At 67.4% G+C, this 18,926-nt stretch overlaps 1 protein-coding gene across 1 annotated transcript; it reads right to left on the bottom strand.

Moving 5' to 3' along the window:
• Window positions 1-503: 503 nt before the first annotated feature.
• Window positions 504-18,886, bottom strand: LOC116521096 (misshapen-like kinase 1). The gene is given in 38 exon segments (XM_032235748.1): window positions 504-1,013; window positions 1,121-1,260; window positions 1,942-2,098; window positions 2,189-2,338; window positions 2,437-2,537; window positions 2,697-2,810; window positions 2,813-2,830; window positions 2,961-3,071; window positions 3,074-3,103; window positions 3,196-3,354; window positions 3,651-3,762; window positions 3,973-4,116; window positions 4,425-4,445; window positions 4,447-4,540; window positions 4,649-4,752; window positions 4,755-4,820; window positions 4,822-4,830; window positions 5,539-5,627; window positions 5,827-5,898; window positions 5,901-5,984; window positions 6,555-6,603; window positions 6,852-7,118; window positions 7,419-7,592; window positions 7,674-7,883; window positions 7,965-8,051; window positions 8,177-8,293; window positions 8,412-8,619; window positions 8,738-8,807; window positions 8,904-9,079; window positions 9,362-9,440; window positions 9,536-9,590; window positions 10,142-10,272; window positions 10,626-10,716; window positions 10,816-10,927; window positions 11,022-11,146; window positions 11,278-11,334; window positions 13,344-13,409; window positions 18,688-18,886. Coding segments are annotated over 38 exon segments (3,990 nt in total). The 5' UTR covers window positions 18,745-18,886; the 3' UTR covers window positions 504-929.
• Window positions 18,887-18,926: the final 40 nt, after the last annotated feature.

Genomic DNA, 18,926 nt, shown 5'->3' with positions numbered 1-18,926 from the left:
CAGGGAAGCCCCGTGGAAGCCCCCCAAGCCTAGCCAGGATGGAGGGGGGGTGGGAGGGGGGACCAAGCAGACAGGGCCTCTGCCTGGGGAAGGGGAAGACGCCCCCTCCCCACTCCAGGAGACAGCAGAGGGCTCTAGGGGGGAGGGGGAGGGAAAGGGGGCCCAGGCCTCTGAGGTGCCCCCTGCCCAACCTGAGGAGCTGGGCCATTAAAGTGCTTCATTAGTTAATACTTAAGTCGCCATTACAAAAGAATAATTAAAGCAAATATACACAGCTCCCCTCTTGGTCTTTGGGAGAGAAAATTCCAGATATACATCCAGGTGGAGCCCAAACCTGGGGGCTGGCGGGGGGGGGGGAGAGGGGGGACCTCCCCAGAGCAGCCAGTCTCCCCTCTCAAGGGCTCCAGAGCGAAAAGGGGGGAGGGGGTGGGGGACCAGGATGCCCAGATCACAACGGGGGTGGGGGGGGAGAAAATTGCCAGAAGTTTGAGTGTATGTGTGTTTGTGTGTGTGAGAGTGTAAGGGGGGGGGGTCTTGTTTCATCATTCACCCCCCTCCCTGCAGTTGGGATGAGGGCAGTTCTTCCTCCAGTTCTGTGTGTGTGGGGGGGGGGAAGTCCTGGGGTCAGAGGGGAGGGGCTCCGACTGAGAGCCCTCCCCCACCCGCCGGCCTTCCCCACACGCGGCTGCAACGGAATGTGTGGGGGCCCTTGGGGGAGGAGGGGAAGGGGGGGCAGAGGAGGAAACCGGCCTGGTGGTTGAAAGAGGCATTGTGGGTTGGGTGGGGGTCTCTGTAGCCCCTTCTGAGAGGCTCTGCTTTGCCCCGGAGGCTCCCAGAAGCCTCCCCCTCCCCTGAAGGAGACTCTCCTCTTGGCCTCTGGAGCCGGGGGGGGGAGGGGGGTCCCTCCGGCCGGAGCTGGACGGGCGGCTTCACCAGTTCATGATGCAGTTGCGGTTGAGGGTCATGAAGTAGACTTGGCTGCTACCCCCCGAGCGCACGGAGGCAAAGAACACCTGCCGAGGGAAACAGCTGCTGGGAGGGGGGCCGGGGGGAGGAGCCGGGCCCCTTCCCCACCCTCATTCGGGGGTCCCGGCCAGGCTCCGCCTCCCAAGGGGCCCACCTTGTCGTTCCGCTCGCAGAGGAACTTCAGCCGCTGGGCCCTCTTGTGCATGAAGACGCCGTCCAGGTGGCCGGTCTCCACCGAGCGGATCTCAATGGCCTTCTCGCCCCAGCCCATGATCTGGTTGGAGCAGATGTACGCTGGGGGGGAAAGGATCCGGGGTGGGTGGGGCTCCGGCAGCTGTCCCCAGGCCCCGGCCTCCCCCAGGGAAGGAAGAGTGGGGTGGGGTGGAGGGAAGAGCCTTTGGCAGGGAGGGGGCAGTCCTGACCGAGGGGGGGAGGGCTTCCTCCCAAGGCAAAAGCATCCAGATTAGCAGGAAAGGAGCTGCTTCGGGGGGGGGGGGAGCAATGGCCTTAGGCCAGCAGCCCCCAAAGAGGCAGCAGGAAATGGAATCCGTCTTTCCAGAAAGTCCCACCCTGTGGCCAGGAGAGATTCAGCGGAGTGGGGCAATCTATGGGGCTGCATTTGGGGGAAACCCGGAGGAAGGACTCTGCCATGAGATGATGGGGCAGAGGGAGATAAGCGGCTGCTGCCTGGGGGCAAGAGGTCAGAAAGGGGAGGGGTAGGGCAGGGAGGGGCAGAACGAGGGCCAAGCACCCCGCTTGTGCCCCTGCCCCCGTGGGGCTGCTCTCCAGGTGACTCAGCTCCGAGGACCACGACCGCAGAGCCAATGGCCGTAAAGCGAGGCCTTCAACAAAAACCCCCGAGTGGAGGTTGCCTGGCAGGCCCTCCGGTCTGAGGGTGTCCAGAGCGTTCGTGCTGGGCTTTTCCACAGCCCCCCCTGACCCAGGCAGCCCCCCAACACCCCCCCCCGAGCTCACCGACAGAGGTGGGCATCTCCCCCCATTGCAGGACCACGTCCTTGATGATGCGTCCGAAGGTGACGTAGACGCCCTCGTCCTCGTAGCACAGCAGCATCTCCATCCCCTCCGTGTTGGGCAGGAAGACGATGGCGTGGGGGGTGATCTGGCACTGGATCTGGGGGCCCAGAAGGAGCCACCGTCATCCCTGCCTGGCCCCGGGGGACGAGGCGGTAAGGAGGGGGCGGTGGGGAACGGAGTCACTCACGTGGACCGGGATGTAGATGTCGTAGTTGTTCCCGGAGTCCACGTCGATGGCGTGGAAGCCGGCACAGGAGCCGTAGATGACCTTCAGCCGCTGGCCCTCCTCCACCGTCAGCTCCACCAGCAGCGGCCGATGCGGCAGGTCGGCAAAGGACTGCAGGGGGGGGGATTTTGAGGGAAATCACTCACCAGAGCTGCACCGGGGGAGGGGGGCACCCCCTTTCCCCGGCCCCTCCACCCACCGGCCGGTACCTTGAAGGCCATGAACTTGTGGTAGGGCTTGGGGGCCCAGGCGTAGACCTCCACCGAGCTCTTCAGTGCAATGACCAGGAACTTGATCCGCTCGTACTTCACTGCGGGTGACAGGGAGCCCCGTCAGGGCCGGACCCTCAGAGCCCCCCCCCCCCCAAGTGGAGTAGAGGGCCCCTCCCTGCCCTTCCCCGGCAGTTCCCTGATGCTCTTCCCTGTGAGCCCCCAAGGGAGCGTCCTTCCGCAGCCGGGCCCTCGCTCACCCACGCGGTAGTGGATGCAGCCCTCCATGTCCCCCACGGTGGTCCAGCCCTGCTTCTTCTCCACTTCGGGGTCATTGTGCAAAATCTTGTTGCGCAGCCAGGAGAGGTAATAACGCGCAGCTTGTTCCTCTTTCCTAGAGAGGCAGGGAAGGGGCAGCGGGGGGGTCATTGCCAGGCAGGGAAGGGGGAAGCGGAGGACCCAAAGGGAGCGGGGGGGGGCCTCTTGGGAGGGGATCCCCCCTCTTGCCCCTGCCGGCCCCTGACCTGAGATGGTGGTCAGGAGGTTGAGGCCCTCCAGGACGTCCATCTGCTGGAAGCGCCGGCGGTTGATGAGGCTGTACACCTTGCCCTGCCCGCTGCGGTCCAGCATCATCAGCCGTTCTCGGTGCCCACCAGCAAGTTGACCCCTGTGGATCCCGCCGGGGCGGAGGGGAAGGAGACGGTGAGCATCCTGCCCCGGGAGCCCCCCTCCCCCCTCTCCACCGTCACCGGCTCTCACCCCAAAGGGCCGCACAGAGGATCTCCGAGTTGAAGCGCTTTTTGTACTTGCGGATCTCCGGCGTGTCGCTGTGGGGCCGTGTGTTGGTGGGGTTGACGTTGACCACAGAGCCCTTCCGGGCCTCCAGCTGCAACTGCTCCAGCCGCCCAGGGTCGAATGCTGCCAACGGAGGAGGCCAAGAGGCTCAGGGGCCGGAAACTTCACAGGCTGCTGCCCGAGGTCCTCGGCCAGGAGAGAACTCCAGCCGCACAGGAGGACAGGCATGGAACGGAAATGACCAGGGAGACCTACCAACCGGAGGGCACAGCCCCAGGCCCCCCATGGCCCTTCCATTTCGGCCCACCTGCAAATCTGGACAGAGTCCCTGGGCAGCCCAGCCTCCCGACCGTCAGCGCCAGGAGTGGCTCTGAAATCGTGGCCAAGCAGCTCCCGTCTCTTCCTCCCCCACTACTCACCAGTGATGGGGATGGTGTCTCCTCCCCCAGGGGAGCTTTGATAGATGCCCAGATCCACAAACATGGTGAAGGAGCTCTTGCCAGGCGCCTTGACGAGCCCCCGCGACTGGTACTGCAGGCAGGAGAGGGCAGGAGGGAGAGGGGGGCTCAGCCGGGGATGCTCCCAGAGGGCCGAGCAGCTCTCACCTGAAGTGGCCAGCATGATCCCAGTGCCAAGGGAGCGGCCAATGCCGAGGGCGCTGGGCAGAGCCCTGGAGAGGCGATAACCGTGGCTCTGTGCCAGGGCCCTCCTCCGGCCCCCTGGGGCTCCCTACCCACTCACGTCGGTGGCCACGTCCTTGGCGGGCGAGGAGGAGCCGTTGCTGCTTTTGGCTTCCGTGGGCGAGTGGCTGGGCTGGACCACGTCAGGCAGGTTGGTGTAGCCGTTGCTGTCACTGTGCAGGAGGCCACGTTCCTCCTCGGGGGTCTGGAGGGGGAGAGAGGTGGCTCAAGGCAGGGCCGGGCCAAAGAGGAGGCTGCCCCCACTCTCCTTCTCCCCGGTTACACTGCAGCCCACCAGGCATGATTGGGAAGTTGATCAAAGGGCCAAACCGTTGGGGTCCTTGGGAGGGCCCGATTCCTCCCAAGGCTGTGAGAGCCGAGCGGGGAGCCTGAGGACACAACCCCCCTCCTGTGTTGCGCACTGAAGAGGGGCACGGCTGGCTCCCACCCTCCTGCCCAGTGAGCCCTGGGCACCTTCCCGGCAGGATGCAGGGGGCCGAGGAGGCTTCTCACCCGCTGCACCAGCATGGTGCCCTCCGCCGTAGGAGCTCTCGGAGCCCCCGCTGCCGCCCGTCAAGTCCTCCACGTCGTGCACCACCATGGTGCTGACCGAGTCCGTGTCGCCATCCCTGCAGCCGGAGAAAGCCGCCCGGAGCATCAGGGGCCGGAGGAGACCGTCAGGCCCGGAGGACCGCCGGAAGAGAGGCCGAGCACCCCCTGCGCCCCCAGCTCCTCACCTGGCCCCAGGGGTGCTTGCGCCAGGCTCCGAGCGCTCCCCCTCGCCTGCCTCCTCCTCTTCCTCCTCCTCCTCCTCTTCCTCGCTGGAGTCCGCCTCTTCGCTGAGGAGGAGTAGTCCAGGGCCTTCTTGAGCGGCTTGGGGGCCGCCTCCTCCGGGCGCTCCTTCAGCATGGACGAAATTCTAGAGGGGGGAGGAGGTGGACGGTCCGGACATTGATCAAGGGGCCAAACTGTTGTGGGTGTTGGGAGGGGCCAATTCCTCCCCCCACTCCCGGTTGCCAAGAACACGGCTGCGAGAGGAGCCCGAGGACACAACCACACTCCGGTATTGTGGACAGTTGGCTGCGCCCCCCCCCCCGCCCAGCAACCCTGCGGACCTTCCCAGCAGGATCCAGGACTCAGCAGAGGGAGGGGCAGGCCAGGCTGGGAGGGAAGGAGGGGCACAGGGAGAAGAAAGTGGAAAGGGGGACAGAGATGGGGAGGGGGCCGCGAAGCTTTGCCAGGGCAGGAGAGGCAGAGGGAGGGGATGTGGCACTAACCTCACAATTGCCCGCTTATAGCTCTGAGTCATGCAGAAGGAAAAAGAAAGAAGGGGGGGGAGGAATACATTAGGCTGCTCCTTGGACGCCCCCCCACCTTCCCCCCAGCCCAGCAACCAGGAGGTGCTGCCTCCCTTTGCAGCCCCAGGGACAGGAAAGGAGGGGAGGGGCTTCCTCTCCTTCTCCCCACTCCACAAAGCCTCCTCCTGCCTTCCCTCCCCCAAATTCCTCTCTTGCTGATCCGCCCCAGCCCCCCTCCCTCCAGGGGCCCCTTCCCTGGCACGGCTGCTCCTTTGGGGCCCTTGTCCGCCCCCCACTCTGGCCCTCCAAGCTCCCCTCCTCCTACTCACTGCTGGCCGCCCCGGCCGCGAGCGATGGTCGTCCGCCTTGGCCTTCCTGCCTTGGGACAGGACGGGGGAGGCCTCCATCTTCAGGGTAGCTGCGGGAGAGACCGGGGGGGGGGGCAGTTTGGGCATGAGCAGAGAGGCTGCCGCTCCCTTCGCCCTCCTCCCAGCTGGAGAGCGAGAAGGGGGGAGACGCTCAGGGCCAGGCCCGGAAGAATTGCCCATCGCTCCTGTGGGGTCCTGCAGTCCGTCCCCCCCGGACCCTCCTCCAAGACAGCCCGAGTCCGGCCTCACCTGCCACACGGTTGCGCTCCAGGGAGCCGGCCTGGGGCAGGTTGGCAGCCCCCGACTGCAGCAGGTTATCCCCCGCTCCCAGCCGGGGTCGCTCCGCCGGAGGTCGGGGGTTGCTGGCGGGAAAGAGGGAGACGCTGTGCTCAGCCGGACCCCCCCCCCTCCGCCCCAGCCTAGCAGAGGAAGCAGCAGCAGCAGCAGCAGCGGGCACTCGAGCCCCCCCCCAGACAGGAGAAAGACCAGCAGCGAACCAGCAGCCCCGGCGGGAGCAGTGGGTCCATTACCTACTGGGTGTTTGGCCCAGAGGGGCTCCGGCCGGCAGGTGGAGGGAGAGGAGGGGCCGGCAAAGGGCTCCCCCCTGGGCCCCCTCCCCAGCCGGCTCTGCATGTGGATGTGCCACGCAGACTTGCTACGGGGCCTGTGGGGGGGGGAGCACAAGGTGTCACAAGGGGATCCAGAGCCCCCTCTCCGTGGCCAGGGGGCCGGGAGGTGAGCAGGGGCTCCCGTCCCCTCCGGTCCCCCTACCCTTTCCCTTCCTCCCCAGCGGCTTCAGCCACAGGGCAATGCCGGCCTCCAAGCCCTCCAGCCCAGCCTGAGCTGCTTCCCACAGCCTGTCCGGGGGAGGGGAAGGAAGGGCCCCCCCCCACTTCCCACAGTAGGCAGCTGTCAGGTAGGAGGACCCACCTGGCTCGGACGGCGTGCGCTGGCCGTGTGCTGCTGCTGCTGCTGACTTCCGCTGGTGTTGAGGGCAGTTGCTATGGAGGACGTCCGCTGGGGCACCTGGGGGAAAGGGGAGGGGAGTGAGGGGGGGGGGTTTCCCAGCTGAACACCATCATTTTACAACCCCCCCCCCTTTGCCAAGGACCTGAGGGAAACTCTCAGAAAAGGGCTCTGCGTACGAACCCCCCCTGCCCGCCTGCCAGAAAGGGGGTCCAGAAGGGGGGAGGTGGGCTGGGTTTCTCCACCCCAGAGCCCTGCCTGGGCGCCCTGTGGCCATCCATCTCTCTCCCCCCCCCGTCCCTCCCCACGGATTACCTGGGAGGGGCACTGGGGTCCAGTTTGACCCAAGGTCCTCGCTGATCAGTGTTGGGCCGGGACGGCTGTGGGGCAGGCCCCTCAGAGGTGGGGTCAGAGTTCTGCCGGATCATGCCCCCGCGAGGAGGGTGCGGGGCGGAGGAGGCGGAGTCATGGACAGGGAAGGCAGCCATGTTCTTGCTGGCTGGTCCTTGCAGCGACTGGGAGCGAGGGACGTGGGCAGCGTATGGTTTGAGCGGGACGCGGTGGGCCAGGTGGCTCTGTGGAGGGAGAGGCCGTGCGCGGGGGTCACGGAGGGGGGCCGGCGTGCTGATGATGGCAGGATTGGGGGGAGGGGGGGACGACACCCCAGCCCTGGGCTCAACCTCCCCCACTCTCGGGCCGGGGCATGGGTCTCCCTGGGGCTCCACAGCCTCCTGCTCCGGCCACTGGCAGGGGTGAAGGGGGAGAGGGCAGCCGATGGGAGAGCAGCCGATGGGAGAAGCAGCTGGGATGGCGGCGTGGGGGGAGGAGGGAGGAGGAGGAGGAGGGAGCAGATGGCGGGGAGGGAGGGGGCCCACCTTGTGCTGCCCCTCCTGGGGCTCGACAGGGCGCTGCATGGGGGGCGTCTGGGAGGACGAGGCGAGGGCCCCCGACTCGGCACAGGGCTGGGGGCCGACGTCTTGCCCGGGGGCCCCCAGCTTGGTCTTGGCTGCCAGCGAAGGGGAGCTCTCCTTGCTCAGCCGCTCCTCCACCTGGGGGCGAGACTGAGCTGGCCCAGTGCCCCTCTGCGGCCCCCTCCTCTGCCCCCCCTCCCTCCCTGCCAAGGGGGGTACCTCCCGGGCCCAGGGGGGCTTCTCGGGGGCGGCCGCGCTGCTGCGGCTGTGGTGGTAGAGGGGCTTCGGCTGCTGCTGCTGCTGCTGGAGGGACTTGAGGTAGGCGTGCTCCTGCTGGAGCTGCCTCTGGAGCCGCTCCGACTGACGCTGCTCCTCCAGCTGCTTCCGCTTGTACTCCTGCAGGGACGACCAGGGGAGGCTCTGCCGGGACTGTGGGGGGGGGAGGGGGAGGGTAGCAGCCCCTGCCCAGCAGGCCGCCCCCCCCCCCCCGGCCTCCCCCTCCGGCCTTACCAGCAGCAGGGCCTGTTCCTGCAGGAGCTGCTGCTGCAGGATCTCCAGCTGCCTCTGCTCCTCCTCCAGCTTGTGCCTGATGTACTCCTGGGGGGAGGGGAGCCGGTCAGGGAGGGGCACCAGCAGAGCAACCCCTCCCCCGGGGGGAGGGGGACTACCACCAACGTGCCTCAACAAGGGCGGGAAGAAGGCCCCACCTCCTCCCAGCCCACCTGCTCCCGCTCCGCCTGCCGCCGCTCCTCCTCTCGGCGCATCACTTGCAGGTCCTCCAGGCGCCGCTGGTGCTCCTTGCCCTGAAGCTTCCGCTGCTCTCGCTCTCGGCGCTGCTGCTGTGGACGGAGGGAGGGGGGGGGGAGCGGGTGGGTAAGTGGGCGCAGGGGGCCTGGCGGGCGCTCGACCCCACCGGGGCCAACCATGAAACAGCGGGGGGGGGAGCCTCTGGCGCACCTCTTCCACTCGCCGGCGCTCTTCCTTCTGCTCCTCGATGCGGCGCTGGCGCTGGTGCAGCAGGTGTTTGATATGGGCCTCGGAGTCGCGGTGCTGGGCGGCCAGTTGCTGCTGCAGCTTCAGAGCCTCCGAGTTGCTCTTGTTCTCCTGCTGCAGGCGGAGGAACTCCCTCCGCAGGGTGGACTCCCCGGGGACATTCATGATGGAGCTGGGGGGGGGGGAGAGGGTTGTAGAGAGGGGCTCATCTGGCTGCCCAGAGGCACGTCGGGGGCTCCTTCCCCAGGGAGGGTCAGAAAGAGCGGACCCCACCCCTCTGCCCTCCGTACCTCGGCTCTCCTTCCTCACCGCGCCCATCGTCCTCTTCCTCACTGCCGCTGTACTCGTACTCCGTCTCGTCTGCCGGAGGGAATAGCAAGAGGCGTCCCGGTGCAGGTCCAGATACCCCCCACCCCGCCTGCCTGTCCGGGAGCCAGACCCCCCCACCCCACTTACCCTTCTCCCCTCTCTTCTTGCGGGTGCGGTCGATGTGGTCCTTGAGCTGGATGCGGACCTGCCGCTCAGTGGGCTGGTCGCGGATGAAGGGGAACTTGAGCAGCTGCTCAGTGGGGGGGCGGTTGGGGTAGGCTTTGATCAGGCAGTTGTCAATGAAGTCGATGAACTTCTTGGACCTGCCCCAGAGCGGGAGGAACGGGCTGCGGTTATACACTGCTCTCCAGCCCCCATGCCCCGAGGGGCAAGGGAGGCCGGCACCCGTAAGCCCAACTCGGCCGTTCCCAGAGCTGGAAGGCTCTCCGTCCGGCATGGTGGTCATGGCCAGACCCTTGTGGCCTTCCCCTCCTTGCATCCTCCCCCACCCCCTTCGGAGGGAGGAAACCGGGGGTTTCCATCTTGGACAAGACAAAGGATTCCCATCCCTCACTGCCTCCTCGCTGCCCACAGGGAAGACGTACCATTTCTTGGACTTCAGCTTGGGTGGAGGATTGCGCGGGATGAGGAAGAGAGCGCGCATGGGGTGCATGTCACACAGGGCTGCAAGAGGAGGAGAGGTGAGCAGAGCCAGGGTTGACGGGCCCCATCCCTCCCTGGAAAAGCAAGGGCCCCGATATGTTGACGCAGACACTCACGAGGAGCTCCTTCGGCCATCTCAATGGCCGTGATCCCCAGGGACCAGATGTCACTCTGCAGAGAGGGAGGAGAGAGAGAGGGTGTCAGATCTACTCCAATTTGCTTCTGTATTTACGAGAGACCCTCGACTCCAGTTGTAGTGAAAAGTGTATTTTAAGCCAAGCGGATGACAGTAGAGCAAAACCAGAACTGAAGTTCACGCGCCAAACTTCCCTGGTTTCCCTGTAGAGCCCCTCTCCTCCTCCCTGGTCCTTTGTCCTCCAATTATACTTGAACCAATTGCTGAGGGGCTGGTTGGCTGATGCAAGCTTTGATCTCGAGGTGGTGTGTCTGGACTGTACAGTGAGTCTGCAGCCTCCCCCCACCCCCCCGACCAGCCAGATCCCTCCCTCCCCCCCCCCGCCAGTTCATGGTAGACTGACAGTTGGCAAATGCTAAGCTCGTGTATGATGGCAGCTCTGCGAATGGTGTTGAACCCTGGTCCAGCCAGCCACGTCTCCCCCTTGCTCCAGATCCTTTGCGCTCGCCAGCTCCTCCCAAGTCCCCTGCCCCCCCCCAGGCCTCTCTGATACGAAAGCCGCCCCACTGGTTCCCTGGAGACCTACCCTGTAGTCGTAGGTGGCATCAGGGTTTTCATCGCAGGCGATCACTTCTGGTGCCATCCAGTAAGGGGTTCCGATGAACGTGTTCCGACGCCCCACCGTGCGGTCCAGCTGGGCACTCACCCCAAAGTCAACTACAGGAAGCCAGAGGTAACAAGAGCAGCTTCATCCCCGGTGCAGTTTCTGGGGTGAGGGGACCCCACCACAATTCAAAGGAACAACCTGCCAGGAGCCCCATCAGGCGAGACCCCAACCCCACAAGCTTTTCCTCCCAGGGGCCTCTGGGGAGGTTGCAGCCCCCCCCCATGTTCCTGCAGTCCAGAAATCCACAAGAGCCCAGATAAGGAGAGAAGGGGGGGGGGCATCTGGAGAGGAGATGATTCCCAATCCGGGGGCTTCAGCTCTGGCACTCGCTCTCCGTGGAAACGTGTTGGGGCCCTGCAGGTTTGGGGCTCTGGAACTGCTGGAGCCCCGGCAGCCCACCTACCCAGCTTCACTTCCGCGTTCTCCGTCAGCAGCACGTTCTGCCCCTTGATGTCCCGGTGGATGACCTTGTGCGCGTGGAGGTGAGCCAGTCCCTGGGGGGGGGGGGGGAGAAGAGAGGCAGGAGATGAGGCCTTGTGCAGGGGGGGGTGCTTTGCCCCAGCCCCCCCCCAGGCGCAGGAGCCCCTCCTCACCCGCAGGATCTCCCGGCAGATGTAGGCGATGCAGTCTTCCTTCAGGGCGTTCCCCTTGGTGTTCTTCACCAGGTCCGTCACGGAGCCGGCCCCGCAAAACTCCATCACCAGCTGGGGAGAAGCAGGCGGGGGAGGTCAGGGCTGCCGCCACAGCGCACTCGGTCGGGCCCGCCGGCTGCTCTCGGGGGAACCCCCACCGGCCTCACCAGAGCTGGTCGTCGTTCCCGGGGGGGCTCTTCTTAACGAAGGCCCCGTAGTAGGTGGCGATGTTGCGGTGGTGGGAGTATTTCTTGAGCATGTTGATCTCCTGCTTGATCTCCTCCTCTTCGTCCTTTCAGGCAGGCAGGCAAGGGGGAGGCCGGATCAGAAGAGCACAGAGCACCCTCCCACGTGGGCGTCCGGCCTCTTCCCTTGGCGCCCCCCCCCCGGCCCCGGGGAGAGGGAGGCCGAGCCAGTGCCTACCTCAGTGACGTCCATGACTTTGATGGCAGCCAACTGCCCGGTCTTGACATGGCGGCCCTGGCAGAGGAGGAGGAGGAGGAGAGGAGGGAGTCAGCCGGTGGCCCTCTGCCTCTTCAGCCCCCCCCCCCACGCTCCCTCCGCTCTGGGGCGCCCCAGAAGCCCTGGGGAAAGTGTGGCCGCTCCTGGGCAGGGGCTCCTGCTGCTCCCTGCTCTGCTCTGAGGCCGCCTGGGTCCCCCCCAATTTCGGTGGTTGCTGCATCTGGCCCCCGGCCTGCATGGCCCCTGGCACTGGGGCCCAAACGCTGCTTCTGAGCCCCTTCCCCCCAAGGGCCCTCCCACCTGGCCCTCCCTCCCAGGTGTTTTACCCACCCCCACCCCACCCAAGAGCCCCCGGCAGGAACCCCGTTTCTTGCTCTGCCTGCGAGAGCTGCTTGCCCCCCCCTCCCAGAGGATAAGCCGCTCTTGGCTCTGGCACCCCCCCCCCCAAGAATCTAGAGGGAAGGGGGGGGCTCTCTTTGCAGGCACCTGCTGCATTGTGAGCTCTTTGGGCCAGCAGGGGGAGCCTCTCAGTCCTCCTGGCCCGGCTCTCCCACCTGGGCCACCCACCACCAAGGCAGCCTATGGCCCTCCTGGAGGGGGCTCTGCCTGGGGGGGGGGAGCTGCTTTCGGTGTGGAAGGGGTTGGCTGCACTGGCAGGGTGGGAGTCCAGAATATGCCTCTGGGTCCCTCTTGCTCTTAAGCCCCCCCCCCCAATCTGGGCCACAGGGGGACTCCTGCTGGCACCCGGGGCCAAGCCCCCCCCCCTCCCCAGCCAAAGGAGGACTCGGGGCTGCCTCTCCCTCCAAAGCCTGGCTGGAGGGGTAGGCCGGACACTGCTTTTCTCTCCATTCTCGGGGGTGGGGAGGGGGCTTTCATCTGCACCCCCATTTACAGCCCCCCCCTCAGCTGCTACGGAGGAAGGGCAGCCAGTGCTGCAGAAAGGGGGAAACCCCTCCCCCCAGCTCCCCACTGCTGGGCAGCAGCCTGGCTCAGAACCCCCCCCCCCAGTTGGTGCACTGTTGGAGGAGGGGGAGGAGAGCCACGGGGTGATTTTACAGCCCCCCCCCCTGCCCTCAGCCGTGTGCTGGCATTGTCTTCTCTGCCATGCAGCTTGGCGTGGGCAGCTGTTGCTTGGCAACCGCCTTCCGCTTCCTTTCAAAGGGACCAGGGCTGAAAAGCCCCCCCCCCGTCGCCCGCCCGTTCACTGTGGAGAGCGCGATCTGGTACACCTCCCCCCTGCCCCCCTGGCACAGAAGGGGGGGGAAGGGAGGGCTGCGGCCCCTGGTGGGGGGGGGTGTCAGAGCCCCTCTCAGGGGGCAACGGTCCCCTGGCCAATGGGGGGGGCGACTTGCTCCTCTCACCCCCCTAAAAAGGGTGTGGAGAGAAACGAAGAGAGCATCTGGAGGGGCCTTGTGGATGCTTCTGACATGGGGGGGGCGAGGGGGGATCAGCAAAAAGAAAAGCAATCTCGCCAGAGAGGAACCTCCCCCCCCCCTCTGGCCCTGGACTGCTCCGTCAAGGCTAAACGGGGGGGGGGGGGTCGGGGTCTGCTTGGTGGCTTCCCTGGAAAGTCTCTGGCTTGCTTCTCAAGGGGGGGCAGGCGGGGGAGGGAGGGGGGCAGCCCTTAGGCGGTGAGGCATCTGCACTACCCCCCTCCACCGCAGCCCCCCCCCCGCCCTCGATTCTGTCCTGGGCTCATAGGGGAAGCTGGGGGGGGGGGCAAGAGAGCAGGTCCTCCTGGCTGCTTCTGCCCCAGGGATGCTGGGAAGAGGCTCACAGCCCCCAAGACCCCCCATAGGGAGGCCTGCAAAGCCAGAAGCATAGGGTGGGACGCCCATTTCTCCTTCCTTGCCAGAACCCCCCCAGGGTCCCATGGGGAAGCCGTGGGCAGCCCCACCCCCAGGAGACCCTTTCAGGCGTGGGGGCTGGCCTGTGTGCCCCCCCGCGGTCACAAGGCTCCTGAAAGGCCCTCCCCCAGGGCAGCAATGGATTCTCCCAACCACAGCGCATGCTCCCCCATCACTCACCTTGTAGACCTGCCCATAGGTGCCATTGCCAACCACTTCCACCAGCTCAAATATACCGGCCGGATCCTGCGGAGGGAAGGAGGCGCCGGATGAGACCCTGGCAGCTGCCCGGAGGCCAAGGGCACCTCCTGCCCATCCAGGCCTCGGCCAACACGGGGGAAGAGGCCGCGGGTGCCCCATCTCTGAGCCCGCTGGGGTGGCCTGGGTCTGCCAAGGCTGCCCACTCAGGAAGTGCCCACAATAGAGAATGCCAGCGTGTGGCACCTGGGCGTGAGAGGTCCGTCTGTGTGCCTGGGGAGGCAAAACAGCTGCGAGCTCCCTACACAACCCCCCCCCCCCCCGCAGTCTTGTGCATCTTGTCCTAAGAGACCCCCCTGCACCTCCCCTCCCCTCGGCTACCTGCAGAGGCCCTTCCGTGGGGGCACCTCCTGTCTCAGCCCCGTTCCTGAGCAACAGCAAGGAAGGGCAGTCGGGGGGGGGGGCAGAGGCCAAAGAAGAGGGCTGCCCCACAGCGGACACTGTCCTCGTCTCTGCCCCAAAACTAGTTCTGCCTAGGGCGCCTCCCCCCCCTCCTGGTGCAGCCCAGGGACTCCATCTCCTGCCCCCGCCCTCCGGCTGACTCCAGCCTTTGTCCCAGGGCAGCCGGGGAGGGGCCGTGGGGGTCTGTCCCTCCAGGGCTTCCTGCGACCCCAACTGGCCTCCTGCTGCACCTTGGCCCCGTTTCCTCCAGGCTCTGCTTGCCCTGAGCCTCCCCAGCCCCCCCCCCCAGGCCCCCCCCCCGGCTGCCCCGCTTTCCTTCTGGGTCCCCTGCAGAGGGCGGAGCTCAGCCTCAAATCTAGGGTAACGGAGGGCCGGATCCCCCAGGACAGCTATGAATAGCTCCTCATTAGAAGGCAGGGGAGGGCCCAGGCGGCTCGACCCCAATCCAGGCTCCCTGGAAAGGTGAGGCTGGGCCTCTTGCCCAGGGCTGCCGGCCAGAATCGTCCGGAGGAGCCGGGAAGAGGAGGGAGGCCGCCTCAGCCGCCACTCAGGGAGGCTGCTGCTGCCCCATAGGCCCTAGGCTTCACGGCTGAGCACGGGGCCAAGGACTCCCCAGCCCATAACCGAACCCCCGAGAGAAGGGAGCCCACCGCCCCTCCCCGGCCTATGTTTGGCCTGGGGACCCTGAGGCTCGGCCCTCCCAGCTGCCCCCGTCCCAGTGCACCCCTGCCCCAGGACCCAGGGAGGACAGGGGCCGGCCCATTGCCCCAAAGCCCCCCAAACTCCCAGCAGAGTTCCCTTGGCAGCGCCTCTGTCCTGGGGGGCAGCAAGACAACGCAGTGCAGCTGCTCCCTTTGATTCTTTGACAGGCAGCTGCCCTTGGGACACCAGCCCCCCTTCCCTCCCCCGGTATCCAGTACCCAAGGAGGAAGGGGCTTTCTGGCACCTTCAGGTCTCCGGCCTCTATTGCCTGCCACCCCCAACTGCCCCCCCTCCGTGCCAAGTCCAGGCCTCTCTTTGCAAAGTGCTCATAAGACCACATCCCCAATTCGCTGACCCCCCTCCTCAGCCGCCCCCCTGAAGGGAAGAAATCTGAAGCAAAGGGGGGAGGGAGGGAATGGGGGGGGGTCAGTCCCTTGCAGCCCCCCTTCAAAGGTGGTGGTGGAGGGAGGGCTTCCTCAACCCTCTCGCGTGGGGGGAAGTGGGGAGGGTTTGGGGGTGGCTGTGAGTCAGCTGAGGGACGGAGGGGACCCCCCCACGGCCTCCCTCCACCAGCCCAGCCCACTCCAGGCCCGGGTGGGGGGGGTGGGAGGATGGAAGCTGCTGGGGAGACTCAGAAAGGCCTCTCCTTTGCCCGCAATCAGCCCCCCATCCCATCCCATCCCAGGGACTCGGCTGGGCCCCCATCCCCATGCACACAGGTCCTCCACAGGAAAGAGAGGAAGGCCCAGCCGTCTCCCAAGCCAGTCCCGGGGGGGGGGGGGACACTCCCTGGCAGCTGCCTCGGGCACCCTGGGAAGAGGAAGGCAACCTTTGCTCCCGAAAGCGGGCAAGGCCGGCTCCCCACCCCCACCCAGTTCCGCAGATGGCCTGATACCCGCTGTGCCAACCCTGGGCAGGCTCTTTCGGGCTGACCCCTCCTCTCTCCCAAGGTGCAGAGCAGGGAAGGACCGAACCTCCCTCCCAAGGACCGAGGGACTCTGCGTGGCCCCCGTCGGCCGGCTGCCCCCCTCGAGGGGAGGGGCTGTGCTGCTGCCACGTCCCACTGGGGGGCACCCCCCAGGCCTCCTGCCTTTCCAGAGAGGCTGCAGATCGTGCCTGGTGGGGGGGGGGGAGGAAGCCTGCCAGCCTCCGCCCCCACGGTGGCTGCCTTCATCTCCATGGCAGCCTTCTTGAAGGGGGGGGGCAGCTCTGGCTGAGCTCAGCACTGGGGCAGCCTTGCCTGTCTCTGCCCAGCCGGCAGCTTCCGCCTCCCATCACGGAGGCTTAAGGGGGCAAACGGAGCCCCCTCTGGCTGCCTCCGTTTCCCAATGGCCACTGGAGGGAGGGGAGGCCGGCGGGAGGGGGGTCAACACAGCCCCCTGGCCTAAATAGTGGCCCCCTCACAGATGCCAGACTTCCAACTCTCTGGCTGGAGGCCAGGCCCACCGCTGCCGCCTGCTTAACCTTGCCTGGCCTGCCGGCCACGCTGGGCTCGGGTGGCTTCACCCATCCCGGGCTGGTTGGGCAGGGGGGGCTCTGGGCTTCCTGCTGGAAGTGCCAATGGGCACCTGGGAGCCTGTCTTGCCTTCCCACCAGGGGTCAGAGGGGGGGAGGGAGGAACACCCTGGAAGGAAGGCCAGAGGAGGGGCCCAGCCTGCATCAGTTCCCCCCCCCCCAGGGAACAATTCCACAAGGCCAAAAAACCCCTTTTTAAGGCCCTGCAAAGGAAACACTGAGAGCGAAGAGGCTCTGGAAGGTCTCCATTGCAGGAGGAGCTGCCCCAAGGCCAGGCAGGCAAGGAAGGGGGCTGAGGGGCTTTGGGGAGGGACGGGGGAGGGAGGCAGGAGGGGAAAGAAGGGAGGAGGACTCCTTCTCCTTGTGGGACAAAGCCCCGAGCGATGGCATTGGTGGCAGCCTTGCCAAGGTGGGCTAAGCCAGGGGGAAGCAAGGGGCCTTCCAAAGCCCTTCCGCCTGACTAGGCCCCTCCTGTGGGACCCCCATTTAAGCCTCTTCTTAGCTGGGTCAAGGAGTGCCTCCCCCTGCCAGTGTCCCTCCTCCCACCAGGTGCTTATTCACACCCCCCCCCAGGGAGGCCAGGAGAGGGAGGGGGGGGCAGAGGGAGAGGCAGACAGAAAAGCCGGTCTGGGCAGGTCCACCCTCCACAGAGAAAGAGGCCCCACCCTCCACATCTCCCTGGGGGTGGGGAGCCTCAGCTAGCTGAAAGGCCCCAGTCCCAACAGCAGCAGCCAGGAGGGAGCCGGCCGGCCCACCTGCCGCAGCCGCCCCCCCCCCGTCTGGCTCCCCCGCTGCCCACGGGGCCCCTTGGAGCTCCACTGGGCTCTCCCAAGGCCCACTACAGGACCGGAGCCCCCAGGTGGCCCAGCAGGGAGGCCGGTCCCCACGGCCAGACCACTGCAGGAGACTCACCTTTCCCCCCACCCCACGGCTGCACGAGACGGGTGCTGGGACGCCCTTTGCCCGCTCTGGGCTTGGCGGTGGCCCTGCAGAGGGCAGCCCCCCCCCTCCCTGCCAGCCTGGCTCAGAGGGCGGCAGGGCCTGCCGGGTGGGTCCAGGGGGGAGGCTGGCAGCGTGGGCAAGCGTGGAAGGGGAGATTGTGATTCAATGAAGGCCAACACGCTGCACTCAACAAGTTCTCCCTAGCAACAAGCAGGCAAGGTGGCAGGAGGGAGCCCAGCACCCAGAGCCTTCCCAGGCGGACGGAGAGGCCGGGCGATGGGAGCAGGCGGCAGCGCCTTCCCACAGACACCGGGGGGGGGGGGGGGGGAGAAGAGCAGCCTGCCCCCCCCCAGCGCTGGGGCTGGAAAGATACAGCAGCTTCAGGCGTGGAAGAGCAGGTGCAGCACCAACTCAGCCTCCCCCAAGTCTCCCTAATGGACGGGAGGGGAAATTTCCATCGGTGGCCACTTAATCAGGCCAGGAGCCCAAGGCCAGCGGAGGGGCCCTCTGGGGACACGGAAGAAGCAGAGCCCCAGCGGAGGGAGGGAGGCTCTGCTCAGCCCCTCCACAGCAGGATCCTGGCACAAACAGATGGGTGGTGGGTGGGGAGGGGGCTGCCCTGGGCTACCACGGGGGATCAGGAGGGAAGCAGAGGAAGGCTCCCCCAGAGGGAAGGGAGGCCCACTCCCACAAGGCAACCCCCCCCAGATGATAGACTTCCTTTGAAGCCAAGCAGCCCCAAGCAGCCCTTGGCCTTCCCACCCTTTCAGATGAACAGAAGGCCCCTGCTCTAAAGGGGGGAGCAGTCCGACCCCGGACCCTCCCCCCAGAGGAGCCTGAAGGTCAGCCTGCAGAAAGAGCTTTGGGGGGGGGTCCATCCCGGCCGCCTCTCCCTCCCTCCCTCCCTCCCTCCCTCCCTCCCAGGCAGGTGCTGCGGGGATGCGGGGGGGGGGGGGAGAGCAGGCTCCAGAAGGGGAGGGCAGCCGGAGGGCCCCTCCCTCCCCGGGCCAACACGGGCCCCCTCGGCCAGCGGGGCTCAGGGCGCTCCCGGTCGGCCAAGCAAGCGCCAAGAGTCGCCCGGGGGCCCCGGGGCGCAGCTCCCGCGGCACCCCTGCCCGGCTCTCCCCTCTAGGGATGACGCGCCGGAGCTGGGCCGGCCCTCGGCTGCCCGCACCCGGCTCCCTCCCGCAGGGGCGGCCCGGCTCCTTCCTCCGAGGCTGCGCTCGGCCCCGACGGAGACCCCGCAGGAGCCCCCCGGGGGGAGCGCCGCCCCCTTCGGCCGGCAGGCGCAGCGGGAGGGGGCGGAGGGGCTGCCCGGGGGGGGGGGCTGGCGGGGGCTCCCCCTCCTCCCTCCTCCTCCTCCTCGGGGCCCCCACCGGGAGGGGCTGGGGGGAGGGGCCGGGGGGGCAGCGGGGGGGGGCTCCTGTGTGCCCCTCCCCCAGAGACCGGGCGCTGCTTCCTCGGGGGGGGGAGTTGAGGGGGGGGCGCAGAGTCTGAACCCCCCCAGGAAGAGCCCCCCCCTCCAGGCCCCTCCGCAGCCCCCCCGCCCCCTCCAGCGAGCCCCCCCCCCCGCGCAGGCAGAGGCGGCCCTCCCTCCCCAGCAGCGTCCGGGGGACTCCCGGAGAGGCTCCGCGGCCTGGCCGGGCGCTTCTGCCCGGGGTCGGCGGAGGGGAGGCGGCTGGCGGGGCGGGGGCGGCCCACTCACCCGGAGGGCGGAGAGGTCGATGTCGTCCAGGCTGCGGGCGGGGGCCGGGTCGGCCATGGCGACGGCGTCCTTCCCGCTCGGCTACGGGCCCATCGCGCTGCCCGTCCGGCCCAGAGACCCTCCGAGAGACCCGCCGCCCGCCTCGCTCCGACTCGGCGCCCTGAGGAGGGCCACCGCACTGCGCACGCGCGGAGCCTGGGAGGGCGGAGCTCGGTCCCCCCACCCGGCGGCGCTCCGCC

Source organism: Thamnophis elegans, chromosome Z (genome assembly GCF_009769535.1).
Source record: "Thamnophis elegans isolate rThaEle1 chromosome Z, rThaEle1.pri, whole genome shotgun sequence".
In the NCBI taxonomy this organism is placed as follows: domain Eukaryota; kingdom Metazoa; phylum Chordata; class Lepidosauria; order Squamata; family Colubridae; genus Thamnophis; species Thamnophis elegans.
This window is presented reverse-complemented; position numbering and strand designations above follow the sequence as displayed.